Genomic DNA, 21,567 nt, shown 5'->3' with positions numbered 1-21,567 from the left:
GGAATCTGGGGGGTCTGGCTCCTGAATCTCAGCTCTTGACCACTGCGTTACGTCAGCTCTCACTTACTTTGTTCTCAGTGCCTGCCTATCTCAGACATTAGTCATTAAGTCCCTTGAAGGCAAGCATTGTCTTTTTATTCTTATCCCTGAGCCCTAAGCACAACGTCTGGTGCACGGTTCGTGATCAACAACTGTCTATTGAATAAACAGTGAGTAACTGGGAAGGAGAGAAGCTACAGAAAGGCCATCCTGTTTAAACTTAAAATCTTGGAGATCAAATTGGTCATGAATTATTTCTTCTGCTTTTATCCAAAATATTAAATGGTCACAGAACAGGTCATGATCCCACCAGAGTCCACCTCTGATGAACTTTGAGGGAGCAGCCCTCCCAAAGGCAACACCAGCACTCAAAGACCCTATGCGGGGCTCCCAGGCGCCCTGCCTGAGATCTGACGTCAGTCTCCCAGGACTGCACTTCTGGGCTTAGAATCAATAGGCTCCCCACAGAAACTGGAAATCTGACTCGCAGCTTCTATGCTGATGTGCTGAGGTGGAATCAAACGGGGAGGGCTTCCCAGAACGTCCGAGTGAATCAGCTGCTCCATTTGGGATGAATCCAGAACATGTGCCCACAAAGGGTAGCACGTTGCAAATTGAGATCTAAAATGAACCATCTGGTTTGGAGAAACAGCCAACTGGAGGGATGGGGGCCTGGAAACCTCCCAGAGAGCAAACTTATCTGGGGGAAATGATGAGTCAGCTCTGCCCAGAAACAAAAGCCTTTGATAAAGCCCTTTGCAATAGGTCCCACGGCATCTCTTCTTGGAGGAGCCAGAATTGGGTAACTCCATCTAAAGGTTACCTTTGGATTCAAAGTTCTAAGATGTCTGGTCTTGGGGTCCATATGGACCCTGGTACCATAGCATAGGATGCAGAGAAGCACTTCACAGCCAGACAGATGTGTCAGGCAAGCGGTGACAGGAAGTCCTGGACTGGTCAGGGACCAGCCTTTTCCCCTAAAATTGAGACAGCTTAGCCTTGATCCTGGAGGACAGTTTTCTGCTGTGTCTTCTTCTCCCAGCCATAGTCACTGTTGCCTATAAAAAAGTAAAAAGCAAGCCAATTACCAGGTCTAATTATCTCCCTTCATTCTCCTCTTGGCAACAGCTACTAAGGCTCTTGCCAAAACTCTGCTTCACCAACATGCTGATCCAAAAAGCCCCAAGTTAGCAAGAGAAGGCTCTGCCAGTGCAGAGCAGCTGTAAGGCTTCCCAACACCAAGACAGGGCGCAGGAGTTCAAAGCAGCTCTCTCCCAGGAGCCCCCTCGGCCTCCGCATCTGGACAGAAAAGAGGTGGTGGCGCCAGCCACCTGGAACCACACTAGAACGTGACGCAGGGCCACCAACAGCCACTTGCCCTGTCTGCCCGCACCCCCACCCCAGAAAGCAAGGAGGCTTTCTAAAGGCCTGTTTGTACTTGCAGTGCGAGCTGCCAGGTCATGGTGAGCTTCATGGCCACTTCTGTCCAGGCTTGCTTAGAGCTGAGCCTGGGCCTCCCAGCTGAGCTCAACTGGGAGGTGGGCCAGGGGTTCTCGAGGGGATGCTGGGAAGCTCTCCAGGCACCATGCCAGAGCTTGTGTGCACATCCTTGCACTCCCCAAGTAGCTATTCTGCCTGTGCCCAGGGGTGAGCCCGAGACCTTCTAGTCTCCTCCTGCCTGGAGGGAGCGGTCACTCACTCCTAGAAGATGCCTGGAGCTGTGGGGCTCTCTCTGACTCATGCAATAGCGAATCAGCCTCCAAACCCCCAGTCAGCAGGGAGAGGGTAAACCAGGTGGCAGTCTACTCAGCCTCCAACCCCACAGCCCCAGGGGAAGAAGGACCAGGTGCAGTTCACAGGGCAGTTACGAAACCTGAGAAGAAGTTGGAATGGCGTTGGGCTGGGGCTTTGAGAACAGGCAGGTATTGTGTGGTCAGGTGCAGAGGGGGTGTAGAATACCCATCAGTTCACATACAAACACCATCCCAGTCGTGTGCAGAGGGAGGAAGGGCCTTCCAGGAGGCTGAGTGGTTTCAAACCAGAATGGAAAAAGGAAGGCTGTGTCCATGAGGAGGTTGGTGACCCACACCCAGAAGAAAGGAGGCCCAGAAGCCAGTATGGACATGTTTCCCAGCCCTCACCCCAATGCCTACAACAATTTTAAAGATCCCAGCATATATGCCTGAGACATCTCCGGGGATACGGAAGTTCCATCGGTCAGTGATCAAAGAATCTTTTCCTAACAGCCTTGGGCAGGGGTTAGTTTCTCCACATGTCATCATGCTGGCCATCAGCAAATATTTACTGTCTGCATGGTCAGAGATCAGTGCCTGCCCTCCCAGTCCCTGCCTCCTAAAGACAGACCACGAAGGGCAACAAAGCTTAGCAGGAGCTTGAGCAACCAGACAAAGATGGCTTGCAACGGGTCAGAAACAAGAGACATGGAACACCTCACCTTTGTGCTGAAGCCAAAGCTTTGCATGTTTTACCATTTTCCTCTTTCAGTGGCTGGAAGGCTGTGAAAGGTGAGAAGGGAATAAGAGCAGGAGAGAAACTGAGTGAGAGCACAATGGTGCATGGAGAGAGTGATAATAGAGTGAGAGGTGGGGGTTGGGAGCCGTGGGGCAGCAGCTCCCAGGTCTAAGAGGGGAAGAAGCCAGGCAGACACCTTTTCAGACAAGATTTCCCCTGGGGCTGGGCTTATCTTCTCCATCTGTCCTCCCACAGTCACCCAGTATGCTGGACTTGGGAGGGTTCCCTTTCTCACTTGACTTACTGATGAAGACTGGAGTTATCAACGCCCTGGTTCCGGCAGCCTCAGGCAGCCACGTAAAGCTCCCAGGCCAGTCCCTCACCCTGGCCTCTAAAAAGATAAAATCCAGAGACAGGGTGTGGGAGGACCTTTCTCACCATGTTTCCTGTCGTTGAGGGCCATTCCAGTGCTCTCTTTCCCAGTGGGTCATCTCTGTCATTAAAATCACCCTATTGTGAGCACCCCAGCATCCCCCTGGAGAAGGGCTCTATCTGCTCCCTAACTGTGCCTTCACTTACACCTTCTCTGTATTCTGCTGCTGCTGCTGCTAAGTCGCTTCAGTCGTGTCTGACTCTGTGTGACCCCATAGACAGCAGCCCAGGCTCCCCCGTCCCTGGGATTCTCCAGGCAAGAACACTGGAGTGGGTTGCCATTGCCTTCTCCGTCTCTGTATTCTAAAGCCTGACTGTTCCATGTCATAATCTGACCTTTATCTCTTAAAATAATTTTGTTTATTTATTTTTGGCTGTGCGGGGTCTTCACTGCTACGTGGGCTTTTCTCTAGTTTCAGCGAGCAGGGGCCACTCTTGGTTGCGGTGCTTGGGCTTCTCATTGCGGTGACTTTTCTTGTGGCAGAGCGAGGGCTCTCGGGCATACAGGGTTCAGTAGCTGCAGTACATGGTCTCAGGAGTTGTGGCTCCTGGACTCGAGAGCACAGGCCCCGTAGTTGTGGCACATGGGCTCGGTTGCCCCACGGCATGTGGGATCTTCCCAGATCAGGGATCAAAGCCATGTCTCCTGCATTGGCAGGTGGATTCTTTACCACTGAGCTACCAGGGAAGTCCTCTGACCTTTATTTTTTTATATCCAGCTCCTTTGTGCAGCTTTTCCTGATTCCACCCCCAGCCCCCATTTCCCAGGCCACCCGGAGAGTTTCCGCAGCAGAGCCTGCTGCGGAGTGGAGATGTCATCCGATTTCTTAATTAATGCAAACACTGTTCATCTGAATGCTCCAGGGCACAGGTTTTTTTCTTTTTTTAATTGAAAAAAAAGAGAGAGAGAGAGAACATTTAAAAAATGATAAAAACAACATTTACCAGCTTAGGAATAAATGAAGCTTTATTTCTAGACCTTTTGTTCCAGCAGCAATCCCGCCCTCCCCAACCCCAGCCCCAATCACCCTCCACAGGTTGGTTGTCCCCTTTTCCCACCTTTCCCACCGTGCTTCTTTGGGTAATGAACAGAATTCCTGCCAGTGACTACTAACTGGGTTAATGGAGTGACTGTGTAATTGTTCTCTCTTCACAGCCCAACCCACCACCCTGGCTGCTCTCCGACTACCTGCCTCTCATCTGTTCCAGGATCACTAATTTGCAACAACAACTTCCATTGTCGTCCACATCTGGGACTCTGGGGTTTTAAGTGAATCTCCCTAAGGCAGAGAACAGAAGATGCTGCTATTTCGGTTTGTCTCATCTACAATAGGACCATTCTCTGGGGTTTCTGGGCAGTGTGGGGCTGCCCGGGTGAAGGGGAAATCTGAGCATTGATGGGACCCAGGCCAGAGCGCAGCGTGCTGAGGGAGGAGAGCAGACAGGGGTAAAATACTGACCTTTTCTTCCCAGCTACTTGGGTTTGCATTAATCAGTTTCAGATGAAACTGACAAGCCAGCAGCCTCGGGAATCCTGGTGCCCCTGTCATTGCCCTCTGGTCTCTGGGGCATCGGTTGGGCAGCATCTGTCCTGGCCTGACCCAGCTTCCCCCAGAGGAGGCAGCATGGATGGTGGCCTTTCCAATCCCCACAACTCAATCGGAGCCTAGTCTCTCTTGTCAGCACGGCTGGAGAAGACAAGGCTTTATCCCCCTGTTGTTTTTTGCAGTATGTTCATTCTACTTGAAATCCGTTTCACCTTAAAGGGATCATTGGCTCAGCGGTAAAGAATCCGCCTGCCAGTATAGAAGATGTGGTTCCCATCCCTGAATTGGGAGCATCTGTTGGAGGAGGGAATGATAACCCACTCCAGTACTCCTGCCTGAAAAACCCCATGAACGGAGGAGTCTGGTGGGTTACAGTCCATGGGGTCACAAGGAGTCAGCATGGCTGAGTGGCGAAGCACAACACAACAGCAACAGAAGGATCATTACCTGCCCAGACTGTGGCATGTTAGCATTTTAAGAACAGGGTGTAAGGAGGACACTGAGGGACAGCCTCGGGAACTCTGTCACCTGCCTGGGGGGCGGGTTTGTCGGTCGGTGTAGCTCGAGGGTGCTAGCACCTTTGGTCTCTGAACCCCCTTGAGCTGGGCTCTGGAAATGGGCTTTGTTTCTTGGGGTGACTTCTATCTCCACCTGCCTTCTATCTTGGCTTGTGTCCCTCCCTCCCTCCCTTTCCCACCCTGTCCCCCTAGGCTCAAGGTGACCCTCACTGTTCCTAGGCAGCTCTGGGCTTCTGATCCACAGAACTGGGCAGTGTGGGATGTGGGTCCTGGGAGTCAGTTCCGGGCTTCACACAGTCACATTCTTGTCTTTACCTCCAGACTACCAACCCCATCCCCAAACACCTAGGAGGAGGGGATGCTGAGACCTGCTTGAATCCCCATAAACGCTTTTTTCTGCCTCCAGCCTTGATCATTTATAAACTCGCCTTACATCTACATGCTGCTCTGCTCACATTAGCATTCAAGCTGCTCAGGCACATCTTTGTTTTCACTGTAGAAAGCCTGGCAGGGTGACTGACACAGAAGAGGTGCTCAATCAGTAATTAATTAAACTGGGTTGGAAGTTCCTGACAGTTAAGTAAGAGCTAAGGCTCTCTCTGGAAAGGAAAAGTTGAGACTGAGCAAACGATAAACAAAACGCACCAATACCCGCCTCAGCTAAGGCAGGCTTACACACTCCATCAGTTCAGTTCAGTCCAGTCCAGTCGCTCAGTCGTGTCCCACTCTTTGCGACCCCATGAATCGCAGCACGCCAGGCCTCCCTGTCCATCACCAACTCCCAGAGTTCACTCCGACTCACGTCCATCGAGTCAGTAATGCCAACCAGCCATCTCATCCTCCGCCGTCCCCTTCTCCTCCTGCCCCCAATCCCTCCCAGCATCAGTCTTTTCCAATGAGTCAACTCTTTGCATGAGGTGGCCAAAGTACTGGAGTTTCAGCTTTAGCATCATTCCTTCCAAAGAAATCCCAGGGCTGATCTCCTTCAGAATGGACTGGTTGGATCTCCTTGCAGTCCAAGGGACTCTCAAGAGTCTTCTCCAACACCACAGTTCAAAAGCATCAATTCTTTGGTGCTCAGCTTTCTTCACAGTCCAATTCTCACATCCATACATGACCACTGGAAAAACCATAGCCTTGACTAGATGGACCTTTGTTGGCAAAGTAATGTCTCTGCTTTTGAATATGCTATCTGGGTTGGTCATAACTTTCCTTCTAAGGAGTCAGCGTCTTTTAATTTCATGGCTGCAGTCACCATCTGCAGTGATTTTGGAGCCCCCAAAAATAAAGTCTGACACTGTTTCCACTGTTTCCTTATCTATTTGCCATGAAGTGATGGGACCGGATGCCATGATCTTAGTTTTCTGAATGTGGAGCTTTAAGCCAACTTTTTCACTCTCCTCTTTCACTTTCATCAAGAGGCTTTTTAGCTCCTCTTCACTTTCTGCCATAAGGGTGGCGTCATCTGCATATCTGAGGTTATTGATATTTCTTCCCGCACTCCATAGGGATCATGTAAAGGCTGAAATCCGTCTCCGCGGGACCATCTGCTCACCACTGCCCTCCACTGGACACCGGGCCAAAGCAGCCCGGCCCCGTCGGGGCGCTCTCAGGTTTCCTTCCCTCCCCATGCTGGATCCAGCTCCTAGGCAAACCGGTTTTTCTGTTGGCTTCTCTTTCACTCTAACTGTGCTGCACTGAATTCATGAGACCTAGGAAGGCACAAGAGAACTGGGACTTCTTTGAGTCCCCGCGTATCGAGGGTTTCACAAATGCTTAATGCATGAAAATCAACATGATGACCTTTAGTTCCCGGCACGCCAGCAGCACTGGGGACTGTTATGATTGCAAATGTAAGAGCCCACTTAAGAACCTACTCCTACAGCGGTCTACACACCCTATGCTGCCAGCTTTCAGAAGACAACCGAGGAGAACAAAGAAGGGCAAAAAGCCTCTGGGAAAGAACTGAAAAACAGTCAGCCGTTTGTATCTTAACAACAACAGACCTTCCTCCTTAGGGGAAAGAGGGAGGAAGGGGAGAGTAAACCGGGTACCACTAAATCTTGTGGAAAGACTCTCTCCTGCACTAAATCTTGTGAAATGACTTCTCTCTCCCGCACTGTGCCACGTTCCTGTCCTTAATTATCGGTATGGGTGAATTTGCCTTATTATCGCTACCCCTGACCTCTTTAGCTTATAAGGATTTTGCCCAACACACTGACCCTTAAAAGTTATTGAATTCCTGGCAGTCAAATATGGTGTATGAGTGGCTAATAATTTGCCACATGGCAATAGTAAAATAAGTCAAAAATGACGCATCCCATTTATGGCTTACAAATTGCTTCAATTTGCTGAAAAATTGTTTTCGTCTCCCGAAATTGAACTCTGGAGTTAGCCCAAGGCCTGGAAGGCATTTGGAGATATGAATCTGAAGCTCACGGAAGAACCTGGACTAAGCAGCATAGAGGCGAAAGTGAAAACCCAAATATTGCCCAGGAAAAACTCAGAGGGTGAAATTAAAGTATGATACCTCAGGACCCAGTGTTGAAGGGCCAAGGGAGTGGAGGAGGCTAGGACTGAGCCAGAGGGGGGAAAACCAAAGAGGTAGAAGAAGGAGCAAGGAAGGATGGAGTAAAAAAAAACCAAGCAGCTGGGAAATCTCAAGGATGAAGGAGTGGCATGTGTCCTCAGATGCAGCTGAATGATCTGGTCAAGAAAGGATTGAGGGGCTTCCCTGGTGGTCCAGTGGCTAAGACTCCGTACTCCCAATGCAGGGGGCCCAGCCTCCATCCCTGATCAGAGAAAGACTGCCACATGCCGCAACTAAGACCCAGTGCAAGGAAATAAATAAATATATATATATATATTTTAGAAATTAAAAAAAGAAAGGATTGTCAGCTGGACTGGGCAATATGAAGGTCATAGTGACTCTGAGAGCAGCTAGTGACCTTGTGAAAGCAACTTCATTTGAGGGTTGAGATGGGGACAGAGTAGAAGGTACTGTGGTGGGAATGGGATTGAACGGGAAGCAAGAGCATGGAAACAATCATAGGAGGTAACCAACTTAGGCGAAAGAATAAAGGCTTTCACGTTTGACCTTGCACAGGCTGGACTTCACCGATTCAGCTTCCCTACAGCCACTAGTGACGGTGTTCTAAAAATAAAAATTAATCATACCGCGTCCTGCTGTGATTAACATCTGCCGGCTCTCCACTTGCTGAACAATGGAGAGCAAAGTCCAGGGCCGATGTGTTTAGTATCATTTACTTTCTATAATTGTATTTATTTATTTTTGGCTGTACTGGGTCTTCCTTGCTCTGCGACAGCTTTCTCAAATTCCGGCGGGCGGGGGATTGCTCTTGTCTTGTTGTGGTGCTTGGGGCTTCTAACTGTGGTGCCTTCTGTTTTAGCGCACAGGCTCTAGGGCGCAGTCTCAGTAGTTGTGGCGCACGGGCTTAGTGGCTCATCGGCATGTGAGATCTTCCCGGGACCAGGGATAGAAGCTGTATATTCTGCATTGGCAGGCGGATTCTTTACCACTGAGCCGCCAGGAAAGCCTTAAAACTGATGTTTTACTATACATAAAATATACTTCAACTTGATTAAAGAAAAATACCCTTCTACATCACTCCATAGCCTGGAGAACAAAGTTCAAATTTCTTCCGGCTTAAGTGATATGATTACTTCCCTTGATTCTTCCCCTGCCCCAAATACGTGCTTGCGTGCTAAGTCGCTTCGGTCCTATCTGACTCTTTGCAACTCTTTGGCTATTCTGTCCATGGGATTCTGCAGGCAAGAACATTAGAGTGGGTTGCCATGCCCTCCTCCAGGGGAAGCCCACCACATTAAATACACTACGGATCTAAAATGGGCCTCGAAGTCCTGCCCTGCCCACCTGTTCAACACCCGTCATGTTTCTCAAGATTCAACTTGTGCCATCCCCGTTAGCGTCCTCTAGACACAGATGTCTATTATATAAAGTTCTCCATTGCACGCTTCCGTTTTTGTCTCGCCTTTTACTAAGCTGTAGGCGAGACAGCTCCAGCGCTTATCACTAAGCCGCTCTATCTTTGCTGAAGAAACCTGGGCTTTACCATTGTCGTCCAGCCGGAAGGACAGCGGGACAGATCCTCCTCCAGTCCTACAAGGGGCGCTGTGGCAACCTCCATCGTCTCCCCTCTCTCCACCTCTTCGGACCCTCTCCCAGACTCACACGCTTGGGGCTCCGCCTCCTATGCAACATCCCTCCTTCCCATTGGGCAAGGACGATCCTGGCTGGCCAATGGAGCGAGGCGTTGGTGCGAGGCGGCGCCGCCATCTTTGAGCTTCTGGGCCCCTGTCTCGGTAGGCGGCTGTGGGAGTTAGGGCGGTAGGTGGGCCGTGCCGCGCCGCCTCCGGTCCACAGCCGTGCCTCTTTCTGTCCTTCTGCCGCGGTCCCACGATGCCGCAGTACCAGACTTGGGAGGAGTTCAGTCGTGCAGCGGAGAAACTCTACCTCGCCGACCCAATGAAGGTAAATCGCAGGCGGAGCCAGTGTCTCTGTCCTAGCTCGGGTCAGGATGTCTTCTCTGTCGTCCGCTCGGCCTCCGGAGCTTCTGCAGCATCCTGGGAGGTGCTGTGTGTGAAGAGAGACGGACTCCGCGCGAAGTCCGATTGTTCTTTTCGTTTCTTCTCTTAAGAAGGGCCCAGTGAAGCCTAAAACCAGCAAAATCAGGGTCAAGCCAAGGCTCTAAGAAGCCTTCCCCCGCCTACAATCCCTGAGCTTCCCTACCGTTGGTTTACGTGTCTCTAAGGGCAGGGCTCCTCCCCTCTGCAGCTTCGGCCTCCTGTGGCGCTTCAGTTCAGTTCAGTCGCTTAGTCGTGTCCGACTCTTTGCGACCCCATGGACTGCACCACGCTAAGCTTCCCTGTCCATCACCAACTCCGAGAGCTTACTCACACTCAATGTCCATCGAGTCGGTGATGCCATCAAACCATCTCATCCTCTGTCGTCCCCTTCTCCTCCCGCCTTCAATCTTTTCCAGCATCAGGGTCTTTTCGAATGAGTCAGTTCTTTGCATCCGGTGGCCAAAGTATTGGAGTTTCAGCATCAGTCCTTCCAATGAATATTCAGGACTGATCTCCTTCAGAATGGACTGGTTGGATCTCCTTGCAGTCCAAGGGACTCTCAAGAGTCTTCTCCAACACCACAGTTCAAAAGCATCAAAGACCCTAATTTGGAAGCGTCTGCCTCCCGCAGATTAGTGGTTCTTAATATTTTGGAGGTTGGTGCCCTTTGAGAGTAGGAGAATGCAGTTAACACATAAATGTTTGTGAACAGTTTTAGGGGGTCCGTGGATCCCTGTGACCTTCATTGGAGGCTCAGACAGTAAAGAATCTGCCTGCAATGCAGGAGACTCATGTTTGATCCCTGGGTCAAGTAGATCCCCTGGAAAACGGAATGGCAACCCACTCCAGTATTCTTGCCTGGAGAATTCCATGGACAGAGGAGCCTGGCGGGACTAGTCTAGAGTCCATGGGCTCACAAAGAGTTAGACACAAAGTGAGCGAGTAACACACACACATGGATCCCTGTAATTCATTCATGGCCCCCATAAAATTATAATAAGCTAACCTCTGAGGTCGACTTATCATAATTTTACGAGGGCTGTGAATGAATTACAGGGATCTGTGTGTGTGTGTGTGTGTGTGTGTGTGTGTTAGTAACCAAAGAAGTTGCAAGGACAAGAATTTAGCATTTGGGTCTTGATTTTCTTCCTCTTGGTTTTTATTGTCATCTAAATATTATTTGAAATATTGAAAAGCCCTGCTAGCTTTTTAGACCTTTTAACAAGAAGCCGGAAACATTCTAAGTTCCATTCTTTGCAATAAAATGATGTAATAGTAATAAATGATAAAATGAATTAGATACTTGTGAAATTGAGTACTTTGTTTATGACACAATTTCTGGCTCTTTCATTTGGTTGATTTTGTTCATAGGACCATTTGTTTTCTTTAAGCAGTGTACCGTGAGGACTATACAGGACTTTTGTAGAAGTACCCACAGTGTAAACTAAAAATATTTGGAAAGATAGTAAAGAATATACAAATCCACAGTAAGAGTAATAATACTATTAAGAATGTGGTCATAGTTATAGGGAAAATGAAAATAAAAGGATTATTATTGAGCATTGGTATGAACAAAGCATGTGTAGAATAGGCAGGAGAGGGAGAACCTATGAGTTCTTTTCAGAAAATTCCAGTGGCCTAAAAACTTGGGCCTTTTCATGATAACCTTCACTGGTTTTTAACTGATTTTTTTTGATAGGTTGGTGAGGGGATGAGTGGGAAGAGAGCTTGACTGACAGTTGTATTGAATACCTTCCATGTATACAGTTGACCATCCCTTGAGGTAGTTGAATGAACAGTCTTAGATACATTAAATGATTTGCCTGGTGATCATTAAGAGATTAGGCTAAAATTTGAACCCACATCTCTAAACACCATGTTCATGCTGTTTCTACCAGTCTATACTGCTGAAACTAAAGAAGAAAAGAAATTTTTTCAGAACTCTTTGGGATCTGTTTTACAGAATTCTTTGTCTCCCTCTCGATCATATTTATCACCTTTTACCATTCTCCATTGCATCCGCTCTAAGTAAAGATGATATTATTGCTAAACCATGTAATAACCTCTTTGCCTGCCTGCCTTTAAAATTCCTTCTTCACTCTCATACATACTGCAGCTATCACAGACACAAAAATTGAATTCCCAGTTTCCTGTTTTAAAACTAGTTCTTCACTGATTGCTGGTAAAAGTCCCACCTTCCAGGCCCTAGTCTGACCCTCTCTCCAGTCTTTTTGGCTTTGTCTCCCACCATTTCCACCATCCTCAGCCCTAGCTAGCCTCAGAAAGCTACAGAATGCATCATATCTTCATTCAGACTGCTGCTTCAGCCTTTCTCCTAACTTCTTCCCTAAAAGAAAGAAAACAAAAAATGCATTTCTGCAGCCATTTCCATAAATTCTTTTTACACTTTCCCTTCCCCTTCCCCCAGTCTAAATTACTTGTTTCCTCTTTTAGCGTTTTACCTGTATATGTCTTTCTAGGACTTAATTCATGTTGTCTTATGTTTTGATTATTTAAGTTGGTTGAATTACTAAAAAAGCAAGAACCTTGACTTCTTTTTCTTCTTAGTGGCGTCTGACATGGTAACTTAGGTGCTTTCTAATTTACCAATAGAAAGGGAATTGGGGCTTCCCAGGTAGTGCTGATGGTGAAGAACTCGCCTGCCAATACAGGAGACTTAGCGGGTTCCAGATCCCCTGGAGGAGGGCATGGCAGCCCACTCCAGTATCCTTGCCTGGAGAATCCTGTGGACATAGGAGCCTGGCAGGCTACAGTCCATGGGACCGCAAAGAGTTTTTTAACTCATTTCTCCTAATGAAGCCATTGAGTATTCTTTTAAGCAGGAGTTAAACCTTTACATAGTTGTCATGCTTAGTACATTTTTAAGTTGGTTTCCTTTTGTTTCCAGAGGACTGAATTTTTTTAATATGTGAAACTGAATTTACTAGCTCAATAAGTAGAATCTTATTAGGTAGTCTAAAGATACTTACACCTACTTAAGTGCTTGGTGAGTTCCCTTTCCTCCCTCACCAAGACAAATCTCAGGATGATATGACCTTTTTTAATTTGCAAACCCAGGAGAGTAGAAGGCATAATGAGAAAAGCTACAGAAAAAGCTCTAATAGCCCTTTTTATCTAGTTTCCAGAATTATCTTGAGGGTCCTGTGCTGCATTGGAGCCATTTTAAATGGATGTTCCTGTTTTGTCTGGTAGATACTTAGCAATTTTTAAAACAGCTAGCTAAAGCTAAACTAGAGTTGTTTATTATATTTTTATTAAGAAGGAACTTGACTCTGCTGCAGTACATTGTTTTGAGTCCATCATTTAAAGAAATAAAAATAATGTTCATAGAGGTTGTAAACTCTTTTGGGAGCTGTTTTCTTTTATTGGAATATACTAATATCTAAATCATTTTCTTGGCTTCCTAACTGTAGAACACCCGATAGCAAAAGTGCTGTGTAGCATGACACTCAATGTAGGAGTTATTCTAGATGTGGAAAGTTGTGTCTCATGTCATGCCATCATGAGAAAGATACGATTTTGCTGAGTAATTAGTCTGAGTCCACCTCTTGAGAGCCATGGGAAAATGGGAAGTATGAACTGCAACTGCAGTGCTCTTTCCTGGGAAATGGATTTGAATTTTACTAGCCATTTCTGCTACTTCCCCCCGCCCTTTTTCCTATCAGTCCTCTGTGGCTAGGTGTGTGGGTATTATAGGGGAGAAGAAAGTCTCCTTTACTCTCTTAGGTTTCATAACTGGGGCTCTGCAAATTAAACTGACAAAAGACAGGTTAATAAATAGAAAGACTTTACACTTAACATAGAAGTTTACAAAGAGGAGGAATTTGGGACCTATATACCATCTTAAGGGTGGGAAAGTATGGGAGGGAGGTTGGACAGAGGAAAAGAGATTTGGGGCTTCTGGGAGGGAGTACGTTCTGAGAAGGTGACCAGGGAATGTATGGGCAGTATTAGAGTTGTCTGGTAAGGTAGGGAACAAACCTTCTTCTCTTTTCCCAGGAAGAAGAAACACCTTTACAATTGGAAACTTACGTAATCTTTACAAAGCTTAATTTATGTCCTGCTTTTGATCAGAAAGGGCAGAGAACTAATTGCCTTCGGCTCAAAACTTTCCTTTAGCTGAAGTGGTATACTTTTGAGGTAGCATGCTGCGAATACCCTTCATACATAGTCTTACTGACAAGAAATGCCAAACCAGTCTTACAGACATTCTCTGAATATGGGTGTGCCTTGGGAATTTTCAGTACATCTTTTTAAAGTGGCTGAAAATAAAATACCTGACTTTCTTTTAAGTCTTAAAAATATTGTAGCAATAGGAATGCACACAATGCTGTTTTCCCTCATTTCAGTAATGATAAGTTTACAGTAAAGGTGCCTTTAGATATTTTGGCTATTAATTCTAAAAGGATCTATTTTATTTTAGCTCACTTGAAGACTAAATTATTTATGAGAAATGTCTTCTGACTTCACTGTTTCTAAATATGTATTTTTATTTCAGGCCCGTGTGGTTCTCAAATATAGGCATTCTGATGGGAGTTTGTGTATTAAAGTAACAGATGATTTAGTTGTAAGTATACATTTTTATTTGTTGCATACTTTCAGATTTGTTCAAGTTAATCATTTGTTTGAAATTATTTACATAGAATTTATGCAGGTCACCCATTAGAATGCTTATTTTGTGTTTCATTTCCAAGTCAAGAGCCTTGTTCTTGAAGCTATTTTTGTAGGCACTTGGAAAGATAATTCAACTTGCTTCATTAATACAGTTTGTTAGGTATAGTTTAATAACAGCTGAACAAGCGGAACATAGAGACCAAACATAGATACAGCGGAAAGGTTTCCTTGTAGCTGTGTGAGGAGTAAGTGGTATCTGAACACGTTATAGGCTCTGTAGTTGCGTTTCTCTCGTTCCCTGTCTGCTCATTCCTGTTGCTTCCTCACACCCCATTTATTTCTTACCCCTCTGCCATGTGGTTTCTACATGAAGTCTTTCCCTGAACCTGCTCTCAGTGAGGGCTCAGCAGCAGCCCCTTCATTTTCAAACCCAGCAGTTCATATCTTGCTTGACCTCCTGGCTGCTTTTAATATTTTTAATATTTATTTGGCTGCACCAGGTCTTCATTGAGACATGCAAGATCCTTAATTGTGGAATTCAGATTCTTAGTTGCAGCGTGTGGGATCTAGTTCCCTGATCAGGGGTGGAACCTGGGCCCCCTGCATTGGGAGCGCAGAGTCTTAGCCACTGGACCACCATGGAAGTCCCCCTCCTGGCTACTTTTGATACAGAAAACCACTTCTTGTAGAAATTGTTTTGGCATCTGTGGCTCTCTTTTATCTTGTTTTTCTTTTTCTCTGTTTGTTTCATTCTTTGCTAGTTATTTTGCTGACTTGCCCCATTAATATTGGTTTCTCCAGGATTCTGTCCTAGATGTCATCTTATCACTTCTGGATCAGTCCATTAAGTCCAGTACTGCCTGTATGTCTGTTTCCAGTTTTGTACCTTTAGCTCATATTTTTCTTTGGCTTCCTGACTAGGTCTGAGTTGAGCATCTTTCCTCCTCTACTTTGTAAGGTTAGCCTGTCTAGAATGGAAGTCCTCATCCCTTATCAAACTGGTTCCTCCTGCTTCCTGTCTTTAATTACACTGTCATCTACCTGCTCAGAACCTGGGAATCATTTTTGGTCCCTTCCTTTCCCTTATTCTCACATTTACTATTCCTTCATTTGAAAAACTTGTATTTTGATCCTCTGATAAGTTCCATATGCTTTGCTGGGCATTTGTGAATTATTGATTCAAGGTCTCACTCATTTCCTGTCATGAACCCTCCATCTTCATTGGTAACCTCTTAAGGCCTTGTTGCTTGCCTGGACTAGTAGCTCTGTGTCCCTGCTTCCAGTTCGTCCTTCAGTTGTCCTATACGACTGTCTCGCCAGAGTGATTTTAAAAATGCAAATTGGATTCTTACTGCCCTGCTTAACAATCTTTAGTGGCTTCTCATCACTCATAATGTAAACCCCACCCTCACATCCCCACTAATCTCTGTCTTTTTGTGTTCCCTAAGGGCTCCTTTAATATGCCATGCAGTCTTAGGCCTCTGAGCTTCTGAACAAGTCTGTCTCCATCTTCGCAGTGTTGAGTCCCACCCCTGCCCCAGTGTGACAAGCCAACTGCTTATATTTCAAAACCCACCTCAGAAGGACTGCTTCATTTCTTGTTTTTATTTCTGCCTCTTTTTGTGCTGTTTCACAATTTTTTTTAAAATCACATTTGACTTTTAATAGGTTGTGGGCTTCAAAATAACAAGAATAGATGAGTGATAGTCTTACTGTATTTGTAGTGACTAGTCCTGATCCAAAGGGTACTTAGCAAAATTTCTTTTAATGGATTAACTCTTCTAAAAATCTCATAGTGACTTTAAAAATGACTTTTGGTCATATCTTTTACTGTATTTGTATTCAGGGTTCCATTTTGAGGTTGCATGAAGTCAGATCTTTTTAAACTAGTGTCATATCTTCTAAGAACCTATTGAGTTTGGTGAATGTGAAATGCGAAAAAGAAGTAAATTGAGCTGTTGTGTGCTAAACCTAGGTTGAGGAGATTTGAATCCTAGCTTAGCAATCTAATAGCATTTTAGTCTTGGGGAAGATCAGGCCAAAAGTTTGGCTTTGGGGGCCTTAATCTGTGAAGTGCCGTAGTATCTGCTCACCTAATTGGGTTGTTGTACAAAGTAAATGAAATATGTGGAAGTGCTTAGCACTAGTGCCTGCCACTTAGTAGGTTCAATAAATATATACTTGAATCCTGAGCATTCACATTGAGAAAAATATTACTTGTGCTTGTCACGGAGTGGATAGATACATCTACTACAGAGAAATTGGTATGTTCTGCTTTAAAAGTAGAGGAAAATGCAGAATTGAATTCAATACAAAAGAATTTACCTCCAAATGATGAATTTTGGCCTCTGGTAATGATTAAGTATAGATAAAGATCCTGGTAAGCAATACTGGAAAGAACTTTAACATTAATGATTTCTGTGATAAGATCTAAGTATGAAGGATACTTTTTGTTCCCTTTCTTAAAACTACTGAGAATTAGTCCTTATCTAGAAGGGACCAAAGAGAGAATCAAATCCATTATACTAAACAATAAATGTGTGAACCAACTCTAGTGAAAAAATCTATTTTCTAATGATTTTTAAAGAAAAGTTTGTATACTTCCCTCAGTGATTCATTTTAATGGCTTAGAAAACTCTTCTTAGACTTTATTGTCTTAGAGCTTTGACTTTTTTGTAGTCCCATTTATGCATCTTTTGTTTCTAATTCCATGTCTGATTTATAATATTATTTTCTTTGGACCTCTTTCTATGTCAAACTCTAGTGAGAAGGTATGTGTTCTCCTATAGTACATACACTAAAATTGAAACTCTGGAGATGATTATGGCCGCTTTATAAGATTGTTAGATTCGTACAATATGTGAACTTTTCTAAGTATGTGGTTTGAGGGCTGTATGAATTCAGATCAGTTGTGCATTGTCAGCCACAAATTGGCACTTGCCATCTACCTCTACAAGGATTAAATCATGTGCTGCTGCAGCTGCTGACCTCCAGCACCCCTTGAAGGAGCCCAGGATGGAGAGCAGAAATGAGGCACACTCTGCCCCCCAAAACCTGGCAGGACAGGTCTTCAGATAGATATTCTCAGGAGCTGATTTTCTGAGCCCAGTTCTTACATCTCCTCGTATCTAGAAAAGCACTAAAATCTTTCATGGTGATGACTGTTTCTCATGACAAGCAGAAGCGTCACGAGACCAGCAGAAACTTTCTAAGAAATAAACATGCTTGATTTCGTGTACTCCCCCCTTCACCAGAATTACATGTATACTGTCCTTCTCCTTTATGTCTTTGGAACAGTCTCGCAGAGCTGTTTGAGGTGCTGTCTCCTGGGCTGTAGTCCTCGTACTGCCCCAAATAAAACTTTTAACTCACAACTCTGATGTGCGGTTTTCTTAAGTTGACAGACTGATCAGGTTGAACTCCAAATCAGTTTAAGTTGATGAATATTACTGCAGGATCAGAAAGTTCCCATTGCTTAAAACTCATATGAATCCATAAGATGAGCTGAAGAAAAATGGATTTATGTTACAAAATGAGACTGCCAGCTTAAGTTTGATAATTTGGAAGATTGTAGATGAAGAATTGAATGTAAAGCAAGGAAGAGTTTGGATTGGTTTAAAAGTTATAAATAATACCAGAAATCAGGTTGAACAGATTTATCTAGCTTGATGTAGGTAGCAACCAGCAATAAGCAAGGAATTCCTGATTTTTAAAAGATTATCATTAACCATACACTTCCCATTTCATAAACAGAGAAAGAGATCCTAAAATGTATATGCTTTTCCCACTATAACTATAGAATCATTTATAACCAGATCCCCGGGAGAAAACACCTGATTCCAGCCTTTAATTTTTCTCATCAGACCATGGCAGAATTTGATTACATTAGTCTACTGATCATTTTTGAGATGCTTCGAATAGAGTTCATTTTGTTTTTTATCCATAGCAGTGGCATTTTAAATATTATACTAAACTTAAGGAATGTAATTGTGGGAACCTGGAAACTTGAATGATCTCTGGAGGAAGTAAAGCAAAACAGTGGTAGGGAAAGACTCCGATTTTTACCCAAGAATATGTTTGCTACGTCGTTAGTAATCTAGTTTTACATAGTTAATGTGTGCTTTTAAAATTCCTGACAGTGTTTGGTGTATAGAACAGACCAAGCTCAAGATGTAAAGAAGATTGAGAAATTCCACAGTCAACTAATGCGACTTATGGTGGCCAAGGAATCCCGCAGTGTTGCCATGGAAACGGACTGAATGGTTTGAAATGAAGACTGTTATGTTCTTAGGAAGTAAATATCTTTTGAATTTGAAAAAGTATTGGGAGAGAAAATACTTTATGTAACTAAGTGGGCTGTTCAGGAGCCAAGAGATCATTTTTTTTGTACTTTGTTTTTTAATGTTTACTTTAGAGAGCCAGGAATGTAAATGCTTTCAGTTAGAAAGCCTCTATTTATTTTTTGGAGATTGAACAAGAAATGCGTCTATCTTGGAAACTTTGTAGATTTATTTTGCTTTTGTAGATTATTTGGTGTTAAGCAAAATAAATAATTACTTGCTGTTAAATTTGTATCAGTAACTTGAAAATGAGATTAAGAAAAGCCAGTTCTTCCTTAAATTTAGTTAATCTGTGTTTAAAAGAAAATTGAATATAATTGTTTTGCTAGATTGATGTATTTTTTTCGGAGCATAAATTTTGTGCTGTTGATGACCAGCAAATATAAAATAAGGTAACTGGAATTAACTGTGCACAGCAATATAGCTGAATATATATTGTAGTGTAGTCTCAATTATATCTAAAAGTAATTATGCAAACAAGTATGCTTTACCTTAAACTTTACAAATTTAAGCTATATTTTTAAATATAAGGGATTCATATTATTGTTAACTTGTTGAGCAAAGACTTACTTTGAATCTAATTTTCAGTGCTCTGAAACATCTGCAGTTACTTTAAATGCATGAACAGAATGATCACTAATGGATTGAAATCACCGTATTACAGAAATATTTGCCACATATTTGCCATCTATCTTTTCTCAGAAGGGCTAAAGATTATTTGAACTGTTAAATTTTTGCATACCTCTATGATACCCCAGCCCATTTCTGTCTTTACTTAACTAAGGTATTAAGCATGGCTGTCACAACTGTTTCCTTTAAACCAGAAACATGATATTATTTGCCATTTATCTTATATTTGCAATTAATTTTACTAACCTAAATATAATGTTATATGTTGATTCCTACAATAAAATATTTTTTGTTTGGAATTTGTTGTGTTGACCAGCGTTTCAACATGCAAGGTTCCATTAACTGTATGAATTTTGGCATGTTTCAGAGAGGTCAGTAAATAAAATATTACATAAATGTGTATTATGTCTCTAAGTTTTCAACTTAAGAATAATTGATTTCTTGACTGGGATATTCTGTATTAGCTTAGACTAAAGTGAGCCTAATTATGCTGTATGTATGTTTTATTTGTTTCTTCGTACTTTTATTACTCAGCTGTCTCTGTTATGGCATTTGTTTTCTTGCCCCCCCACTCCAACTGTTTCTCACAGTTGTATTACAAAAGAACCATGCTAGCTTTTTCAAGTCTCCTATTGATAGACATTTGGTTGTTTCCAGTCTTTTGCTGTTAGAATGCTGCACTGAATATACACATGAGTTGTATATGTGTACATTAAATTTCTAGAAATAAAATTGGTGAATCAAAGGGCATATGTATTTCTAATTTTAATAGATATTGTCAAATTGCTTTACACGGAGATTATCCCATTTTGCATGCCCAGCAGAAATGCAAGAGAATGCTGTTTTTTCACAACATTGCTGCACAAAAGCACAAATTCCAGGTTTTTGGCATTCTGACGCTTAAAACACTGTTGTTGCTCAGTCGCTAAGTTGTGTCCAGCTCTTTTGCCACCCCGTGGACTGTAGCCCACCAAGCTCCTCTGTCCATGGTATTTCCCAGGCAAGAATGCTAGAATGAGTTGCCATTTCCATCTCCAGAGCAAATTTTGAGTAAGAAAAGTAACATCAGGTACTTCCCTGTGGTGCAGTGGTCAAGAGTCCATCTTGTACTGCAAGGGATGTGGATACGATCCCTGGTCAGGGACTAGGATCCCACATGCTGCAGGGCAGCTAAGCCTGTGAGCCACAACTAGAGAGTCTGGGCACTGTGATGAAAGATCCTGCATGGCTCAAAGAAAATCCTGTGTGCCACAACTAAGGCCCAGCACAGCCAAATATTTAAAAAAAGAAAAGTAACATCAGGTAATGTAGGGGTTTTTTGGGTTTTGGCTGTTTCCCGCCCATAATAGGATAACTGGAGGGTTTTTTGGCCTCTCTCTTATTTAAATCTTCTTTTTAATACTAGTCTATGAAGATAACCTCGAAGGGGAGAGACATAGGTTTGAGTTCTTTGAATCCTTGTAACTTGTAGCAGTGATTAAGAGCAGAAGTTCCAAGGCAGACAGTGTTGCAATCTTGGCTCCCCTACTTCTACTTCCTAGTTCTGTGGGTTTTGAGAGGATATTTCTCCAAGCCTCCATTTTCTCTGGAAATTGGGCTGAAAGTAGTATTCATATGGCTTTGAGGATTAAATGGCATAATCTACTTTAAGTCCTTGGCACATTGCCTGGAACATAGTAAAAGCTCAATAAATGGTAGCTATTATTACTGTTATGGTTGTTATTTTTCAGTGGAATCAGTATAAGTAGCCACCTCTTATTTTAATTGAATAGTTATTTATAAGTTAACATCTGCCTTTTCTACCAAGCTGTGTCTACTATCATGCTATTTTTTGGCAGATGGGAAGTAAAACAAGATTGTCTCCATGGAGAGTGTTTTTATGTAGTGGGGGAAACTGAAATCTTAAATCTAAGATATGTTCATTTGTACCTACACAAAATTATTAAGAGAACTAACTGATGGTGAAAATATTAAGTCTCTCAAAGACCGTATAATAATAGAACTCCAAATTGTATATTCTAAAAGTCACAGTGCTGTATACTCTGACTTTTTTCTTTTATCAGGAGGTATTTCTGGATACTATAATCACACTTCTCATGGACTAATTTTTTTATTTTTTAATCATCCTGTGTGGCTTATGGGATCTTAGTTCCCCACCCAGGGATCAAACCCAGGACCCTGGCAGTGAGAGCCCCACATCCCAACCACTGGACTGCCAAGGGATTTCCCATGGATTAATTTTTAGCAAACTGTTTTGTGATGTATTTAATCAAATGTTACTGATCCTAAAGTAATCCAAATGCAGTTATCATAGTAATTAACATTCTAGGTACAATTAGCAGTTCA

General features: G+C 43.6%; 1 protein-coding gene and 1 long non-coding RNA gene across 2 annotated transcripts; one reads left to right on the top strand and one right to left on the bottom strand.

The window, feature by feature from the left end:
• Nucleotides 1–4,021: 4,021 nt before the first annotated feature.
• LOC120880349 lies at nt 4,022–9,326 on the bottom strand. Its single transcript, XR_005725012.1, has 2 exons — nt 8,904–9,326; nt 4,022–4,223 (listed from the first exon to the last, which is right to left on the bottom strand). It is a non-coding gene; the product is annotated as an uncharacterized LOC120880349 (long non-coding RNA).
• On the top strand, nt 9,301–19,968 carry SRP9 (signal recognition particle 9). Its single transcript, XM_040263671.1, has 3 exons — nt 9,301–9,521; nt 14,136–14,204; nt 18,391–19,968. Exons 1-3 carry the CDS (start codon nt 9,450–9,452, stop codon nt 18,508–18,510), a joined length of 261 nt encoding a protein of 86 aa, XP_040119605.1. The 5' UTR covers nt 9,301–9,449; the 3' UTR covers nt 18,511–19,968.
• The last annotated feature ends 1,599 nt before the right edge of the window (nt 19,969–21,567 follow it).

The sequence above is a fragment of the Oryx dammah genome, unplaced genomic scaffold (assembly GCF_014754425.2).
Source record: "Oryx dammah isolate SB20612 unplaced genomic scaffold, SCBI_Odam_1.1 HiC_scaffold_21, whole genome shotgun sequence".
NCBI lineage: Eukaryota > Metazoa > Chordata > Mammalia > Artiodactyla > Bovidae > Oryx > Oryx dammah.
Note: the sequence above shows the minus strand (reverse complement) of the source record. Positions and strands in the feature narration are given on the sequence as shown.

Excerpts from the sequence above, each read along its gene's own strand:
- SRP9 (XM_040263671.1), top strand. The coding sequence starts at position 9,450 with ATGCCGCAGTACCAGACTTGGGAGGAGTTCAGTCGTGCAGCGGAGAAA. Across the intron at positions 9,522-14,135 it reads ACCTCGCCGACCCAATGAAG|GCCCGTGTGGTTCTCAAATA; the intron begins GTAAATCGCAGG and ends TTTTTATTTCAG. Across the intron at positions 14,205-18,390 it reads AAGTAACAGATGATTTAGTT|TGTTTGGTGTATAGAACAGA; the intron begins GTAAGTATACAT and ends AATTCCTGACAG.